Source organism: Pseudorasbora parva, chromosome 12 (genome assembly GCF_024679245.1).
Source record: "Pseudorasbora parva isolate DD20220531a chromosome 12, ASM2467924v1, whole genome shotgun sequence".
Taxonomy (NCBI): domain Eukaryota; kingdom Metazoa; phylum Chordata; class Actinopteri; order Cypriniformes; family Gobionidae; genus Pseudorasbora; species Pseudorasbora parva.
Window position 1 is genome coordinate 31499649 of NC_090183.1, and position 7851 is coordinate 31507499.

The 7851-nt window shown below is 33.9% G+C and overlaps 1 protein-coding gene across 1 annotated transcript; it reads right to left on the reverse strand.

Moving 5' to 3' along the window:
* Window positions 1-3019: 3019 nt before the first annotated feature.
* On the reverse strand, window positions 3020-5345 carry cfap144 (cilia and flagella associated protein 144). The gene is made up of 4 exons (XM_067458434.1): window positions 5114-5345; window positions 4978-5037; window positions 4730-4833; window positions 3020-3860 (listed from the first exon to the last, which is right to left on the reverse strand). Exons 1-4 carry the CDS (start codon window positions 5241-5243, stop codon window positions 3747-3749), a joined length of 408 nt encoding a protein of 135 aa, XP_067314535.1. The 5' UTR covers window positions 5244-5345; the 3' UTR covers window positions 3020-3746.
* Window positions 5346-7851: the final 2506 nt, after the last annotated feature.

Below are 7851 nucleotides of genomic sequence, written 5' to 3' on the forward strand. Positions count from 1 at the left end.
CATTTGTTGTCTCTTCTCCTGATTTAATTGCTAAATATCCTATGAATAATTTTACTGGAATGCACTAAGAATCTCTCATTTTCTTCCCGAATCCTCACATCTCTTTCCAGGTTTGTTTTCACATGGAGGCTTTTAAATTTAATTGTCTGCCCTTTTCACTTCTAATCCCTATTAGCAGTGTTTACTGGAATGTTTCTAAATCAGGAAAATGCAATATTTATTGTCTGTCAAAATGACAGAAACCACTATATATTATATTATATAATTATACCACTCAATGTTCCAGTTGGTAAACATTAATTAATGCAACACAGCTGTAATATTGCACGAAACAATGGAGTTTAAATACTAGAGGGGTAATAGACAAACAAGACACCTGGGAACAGTCAACAACAAAAACTACAAAAAGACTAAAACATGGTGCAGAACAGGAAATAACATAAAAGTCCAAACAAGATCAGGGGAACACAGGCTGGGATCATGACATCTGTGATGTCAAAGCTGAATTTTCAGCATCATTACCCTAGTGTTCAGTGTCACATGATACTTTAGAAATCTTAATACGCTAATCCTAATTGTGCTTAAGAAACATATCTTACTATTAACATCAATGCTGAAAACAATTGTGCTGCTTAATATTTTTGTAAACTGTTATATATATTTTTTCAGTATTAGAAAGAATTAGAATAGAAAGTTTCAGAGAACAGCATTATTTTAAATATTTTGTAACAATATAATGTCTTTACTGTACATTTACATTTTACTGTCTTTACATTAACTTTTGATTAATGTAATGCATCCTTACTGAAAAAAAGTATACATTTCTTAAATAAAAATCTTACTTACCCTAAGCTTTTGGACGGTACAGTGTCAATTTGTTTACAGTTACTAATTCTTGGAATTAATATATCCAAACAATTCTACTTACAGTAGCAAAATTTAGTACTAATTAGTTATTAACATCCCCAATAAGTCAAAAACATCAACACAAATTAATACATGAACATAAGTCTCGTACGGTCCGCATTGCTTTGTTTACATCTAACAACCAGGCAGTTTGGTGACTTTTCCTGGAACTCTACAGTTGCAAGTCATGATTTAAAGTTGTAACTTACAGGCTAAAACCTTGACTGGAATGCAGCATAATAAACATGGCAAACCAATGAACAAGAGTACCACCATAGACTATAAACATGGCACAAGGAGCAGGAAACAATTCAACATTTGTTCAGGGGAACATTGGTGAACACAGTTTCACATCATGTCATAATTACCCATTACGAGCTTTTAACTTATAAAATGTATTCATGTCCTTGGTCACAATTAAAACTTGTAAGCTGTGAATTTTCGGAGAGCTACTACCACATGACTGCTGCAGATTCATTTAGGCATTGATAGTGCCATAGAAATACATAATTCTCAGTCTGAAGATGGGTACAGCTCTAAGTAGAACGAGGTTGAGTGCTGTCATCTTGAAATAATGGTAATTGTTACATGGCATGAATGCAGCACGTAATATGCAATATCTATTTTGTGTATCAAATCTATCACTATTTTTAAATTCCCTAGTATTTCCGGGTTTTTTGATTTGGAACACTTAAATCCAAAGGGAAGGACTGATTTTACTTGTATATGGCACATTAAATCGTTTTATCATTCACCCATTAATCACTTCAGAACATGGAATATGTTAACTACAAAATATGTGCTGTACCTGCTAAAAGCAGTTTAACATGCTGCTGGTGTTCTTAGTTACCGATCTAATTTGACACACTTAGATGCACACAAGCAGAGAAAAAAAGAAGAAGAAAAGAGTGATAAAACTGAGTTTGTTGTGTGTTCACTGAAGTACTATACTGTGTAGGGCCTAGTGGCTACAGATGAAAGCAGTGTTAGCATTCAATCGCCTCTACACACTTCAATAAATCACATTATATCCAGCAAGTGCGCTGCCAACATGGGGGAAAAGAACTTTTCTGATCATTAGGATCAGAATGAGTGAAAACTACGAAGAATTCTAATTAACCTTTTAAGACCTTATTGAGCATCTTGATGTTGCAGGGAAGAACATTTCCTTGTCGGATACAGCGTATTGGTGCTGACTTGAGATATCAATTTAGACAGTCACCCCCTCATACCCTTTGATGACAAATTGATTGAGGCCGATGTGACTAATCAAAGGAAATGTTAAGACCCCCAGACTAGTCTCTCACCTTGATGCTGAGTGGACTCTTCTTACAGATTCAAATTCTTTGATTATCTTTATATAGAAAAAAAAAGATTAAAAATGTTGCACGTACAGAAACTAATTTTTGATATCTAGGACACACTTCATATCACAAAAAAAAGATTAATTCACAGAACCAACAATCTGTACAGTTACTGGAGGATCGGGAGGTCTGAACATTGAAACAGTACAAAGAACTCTAATTGTAAGTAATGCTCACCTCAGCTAAATACTTTAAGGCTAATGTTCACTAATAAGATCACCAATTATCAGTCATTCATTGGAGAGGAGGAAAGAAGTTTTGATGACTCAGATAAGGATTATTTAGAGTATAAGACTATAGCTATAATCGAAGACTGTAATCGAATGAGACTTTGGCTAGAATGTAGGTGTCTTATAGAGAAAGTCTTAAATCAGGGTATTCTCACAAAAATGCGTATAAATAGTACAAGTGTGCAATGTCGTGGAATGTATACGCCAAAACTCATTTTGGCGTGTCTATGGCATGCCGTTTTTCGCGTGCATATGAGACGCATTTTATGGCGTATTATACATACGAACCCCCCACCCCACCACCCTAAACCTACCCAAGCGCGTGTCATATATACGCCATAAAGTGCGTATCATATGCACGCGAAAAACAGCGTATCATATGCACGCCAAAATGAGTTTTGGCGTATACATTCCACGACATTGCACACTCGTACTATTTATACGCATTTATGTGTGATCGGGTTGCTTAAATATAATATAATAATGAGAATGAAAAAAAATAAGAACAAATATATTTCAGAACACAATGAGCATTGACATTTTTTATTAATCCATATAAATGTTTTTGTTAAAAATCTCCAAAAGCTTTGAGATTGTATTTTTGTTATCAAGAGATACATCCTTCTACATCATTTTAAGTCCTAATTTTTACTAAAAATAAGCGTATGAGGAAGTAAGTACATTCAGTACATTTTTGTTAGAAAGAAGCAACACAAGTATTACAGTATATTCATATAAAGGGTGGCATTTCTTTTAGGGGAAGTAATGTAATAAATCTTGACCTGAGTGGCCGATACATTAAGTGTAATATGCTCCAATAAACAGCCAGTGAATTATGTTCACAGTTATGGATTTTTTGTGTGAAAAAAAGGCACATTTGCAAAACAAGCTGTGTGAATCCCGTTTCTGTATAATATGACATTATCTAAGATCGATTAGTTATGAACTAATCTCTTTTGCTTACTATGCAGAGATTCTGTAGACAGGAGCAGTTACATTCATAGTGATGAATGGTGGCCATTTGACCCACTTTTACATATCTCCAGATACACGACTGAAATTCTAAACGCCCAGGCTGTGTCTTAAAATCGAATCGCTAGATGGTAAGAACACGTGTGTATTTGCATATTTAGTGTGTTTATTTGTGATAACAAAGAATGCTCACTTTGCAATTCTTACAGATGCTATCCAGGCTTGTGTATTTGCATTAGCGCTACATGGCATCAGGAAACTATAGCTCAAGCTGTCATCCCAAATTCTGTGTCTGCTCCTTCAACCGCCAGGCTGCGTCCATGTATTTAGTGATTTCAGAGTTCTGCCGTGGAAAGTTTAATCTTCTGTCACTGCGATCTGAGACAAGCTGAAGTGTTGCACAAAAAAAGCTGATTAGTAGGACGATTATGAAAGATATTTTCAATTTTATACTGTACTGCTGATGGTTAAGTAAATTCTGTAATCTTGAATACTATAATATGTAAATTGGATGTAAATCCATTATGGGGCTTGCAAATGTAAAATAAAGTAAATTACAAAAAAAGTGGTCACACTTTAGATTAGGGTTCAATTCTCACTATTAGCTACAATTAAAACTACACATTTGCCTCAATGAACTTCTAATTACTGGTTATTAATAGTTAGTAAGGTAGTTATTTAGTTTAGGTATTGGGTAGGATTAAGGGATGTAGAATATTTTCATGCAGAATAAGGCTATATTATGTGTTTTATAAGTACATAAACAGCCAATATCCTAATAAGCAATAAGCAAGTGAGAATTGGACCCTGAAATAAAATGTTATCAAATTTGTTTAGCATTTAGATTTAGAAGCAAAAGCTGCAGATTTATCAAAAATAAGCATTAATAAGCATTGGAATGTTTTACATTAAGCTTTACAACCAGGTCCCATTTCTTAATGTTAGTTAACAAATATTTACTAACAAAGAGCAATACATGTGTTAGAGTATTTATTAATTGTTGTTCAGTGTTACTTCATGTTAGCTTAGGTTCATTATATAACATTAACACATATAACGTTTGATTTTAATGTGTTAATAAATAAATAAATAAATACATACATATAAATTGTACCTAAAATGTATTTAAATATAAATCGAGCTAAACATTTAGAGAACATTAATGACTCCCAGATAGATAGATAGATAGATAGATAGATAGATAGATAGATAGATAGATAGATAGATAGATAGATAGATAGATAGATAGATACTTACTAGAGGTCTGGATATCCATCCTATCTCCTGTGCTTCAGTCTGAGGGTGAGAATACTTCTTTGCTGGCTCCAGACAGGCCCCATGTATGGCCTGGAGGAAAACAGCTGTACAAAAAGTCACACATTTTGTCACTACACTTTACATGATAATATAGAATTGAAATGACGGGGACAACTCATATGTATGGTTATATTTTGTGTATTTAAAACTGTGTCAATACATTCTTCAAATGTAGTTGAAATACTTACGGTCTTCCTCTTCTTTTCTGTAGGTGACGTTGGACATGGGCTTGTCAGTCAAAATGTGCACTGAAAAACAAATAACAAAGAGGCTCTTTTAAATATTTAGTCAAACACAGAGACATAAATGAAGCTCTGCACTCACGTTTCTTGAAGGGGTTGATGTTAAACTCCGTGTAAAGCTTCTGGTGTCTCAGCTCCTTCATTATTGTCTCGACATGAATAGCATTCTGGTGAACTATGTCCACTGGGTCTTTTTCTTTTGGTTTTGCCATATTTACTTAAGCGTTAACAATTATTTTTCAGTTTCAGTTGCTAATGTCACCAAATCACTTTTTCAGCAATGACTAACGTATCCCTCTTCACTAAGAATCGTGTTGCTTGGCAACCGTAAATAAAGCCCTTTAACGCTATTTTTCTTTCTCCACGCGAGGGCGCTCAAAGCTCAGCAATTAGTTTGCAACAGACGTTCATCTGGGTGTATTTTCTGTTAATGGTAGCCTCTGTGACAGTTAGTTATTATATCACTCCAACAGGGACCATTATCTACTTTTACAACATTATTTTACAAATAATAATAATAATAATTAAAAAAAAAATCTATCAATCAATATTTGGCAAAGTAAATTAGTTAAAATGACATATCCAGAAAATCCAAAATGATTAATATTTTGTAGAATATATTTATTTGAAAGAGAATATTTGCACAAATTAAACTGGATAAGTCATGATTATGAAGGCCAATTTAGTCTTTAATTTAGGTTCTCTTGAAATGCATTAGCTTGTTGTTATAGTGTGTTTTATATTTATTTTAAATTTGTTGTCAGATAGCTGCTGTTTAGCAGTTTTATGTTTGACGTAGCCTATTTTAAATAGTTTTAAAATTATTATTAATTACAGGCTCGATTTAGAATTGTGTGACTTGGGGGGCATTTCGAAAACGTGGCGAGACAACATTTTCTTATATTATCTTCAAAACATAGGTTTTTGATTGAATTTAAAAGCAGGTTTTTTTCCCAATAAAATGGATTATTATTCTTTTTTAAATGAATCTTGAGCAAGAAAAAAAAAACATTTTATTGCACAAAAAGTTATATGAAAGGCAACATTACGGTTGTAAGGTCGTAAGATTAACCTTGCAGAATCTGCAAAATGTTAATTTTATTTTGTACTGCTATTTAAAAATAAGTTATTTCACATATTTCACCTCACAATGTTTACATGAAGACCACAAAACAAACTAAACTGACTATTGTACACAAAGGAGCCTATTCAAAGTTTACACACTTGAATCTTATTAGTAGGCTATTGTGTGTTGTTACCTGATGATCAAAAGCTGAATCATGAACCGTGTTGGCTTTTTGGCCATCAATGATTGTTTGCAGCTACATGTAACCTAATTTTATGATCCATCTTTTTATTATTATTATTTTAATCATCAATATATTGCAGATTATGTAGGCCAGATATATGTAAACTTATGATCTTGATCATACAGGCTACTTGGAAAACAACAAAGAGTGCAATATGCAGATAAAATATTTTAGAGCTGATCAAAACAGAGCAAAGCTGAGCAAAACCATTCCATATTTCACTTGAAAAAATACATTCTTTCAAAAAGATTTTATTTCAATTGATTTCCATGATTTTTCATGACCTGGAAATCAATAGTTTGAGCACTTTAGGGGACTGGAGTGTATGATACAGCTGTCATTTGCCGTCCTGAGAAGCGATCAGACATGACGGCTTCATCTGAAATCTTCTCTCTTGAGTAGGTACTTATTTTGAAGTAATAACTTCTTGACAGCTAAGAGAAAGTATGTTCTATATATGAGTGTTTGAATGTGATCCGGACATACTACATTCACCATGCTTTCATTATGTCATTTTTCACCTATATTCATTTTTTAAATTTTTTTTTTTTATTGTATGCAATTTCAGATGCAGTCGAGGTGATTGGAAGCCTGTTCAGAAAAAGTTCCAATGAGAGTTGGGAAAGCAGGTGCCATCCGGCAAAGAATGAAAAAAGAGTCTGAGGAAGAGCAGAAAAATACACTTCATATGTCTCTAATCATTTAATCTAATATTTTTTTAAATATTGAAGGCATCATGAAAAATGGAGTATCCTGCGGATAGGGGGGCATTGCCCTAATAGCCCATCTTAAACCCAGCCCTGGGTCTTATGTAATTTCCCCATGTTTGCTCTTGTTTCTAATTAGGCTACATAAAATGGAAAATATTAGCATTTTGCTCTTTGATACTGTGTCACTTGGAGGATTACAATTCATCAGTCAAAACACAGCCAATTAATTTTGTTCTGCGCATCACAACCATAGTGTACCATTGTTGTTAATTTTTATTTATTTATATTTTTTTACCATCTTGTTAATAATTCATTGGTTTACACCAAAGTTTTATTTCATATATAAATAAGCTTTTCTGAATTGCTTCTAAGTGGGTTTAAGAACGTGAGAAAGTTCCCATCTTACCATGAGTCCATGCTATGTCTGTGACTATCAGTCATCCATAACCACAATCTGCGCCAAAATACAAACACACACTCGCTCAAGGTTTGTTGTCTACACGCACACCATGATAATTCTCTATCTCATACACAAAGGGATAATGGGAACGCGTATGTGTTTGTTTAGGTGTGAGTAAGTATATGTTGAGGTTCAGATAAATGCTCCTACCATCATTCTTGGTCGCCCACCTTTAACTGAAATGATGCTTTATTCCCTCAGTCACACAGGCAGAGAGGGTGCGGCTACAAAATCTCTATCTGAGCTAGATAAACCTCAGGAGTCATACACCACTGATGGCACTGATTGCACTGAATACACTCGCCATCACTGAGGCCCAATGGAGACGCCACCTGGTCAT

What these genes read in the sequence shown, in the direction of transcription:
- cfap144 (XM_067458434.1), bottom strand. Translation starts at nt 5,243, where the DNA reads ATGGCAAAACCAAAAGAAAAAGACCCAGTGGACATAGTTCACCAGAAT. An exon ending in CAGAAAAGAAGAGGAAGACC is followed by an intron (nt 4,834 to 4,977) that starts GTAAGTATTTCA and finishes CTTTTTGTACAG; the next exon opens with CTGTTTTCCTCCAGGCCATA. An exon ending in GATGGATATCCAGACCTCTA is followed by an intron (nt 3,861 to 4,729) that starts GTAAGTATCTAT and finishes GCAACACTTCAG; the next exon opens with CTTGTCTCAGATCGCAGTGA.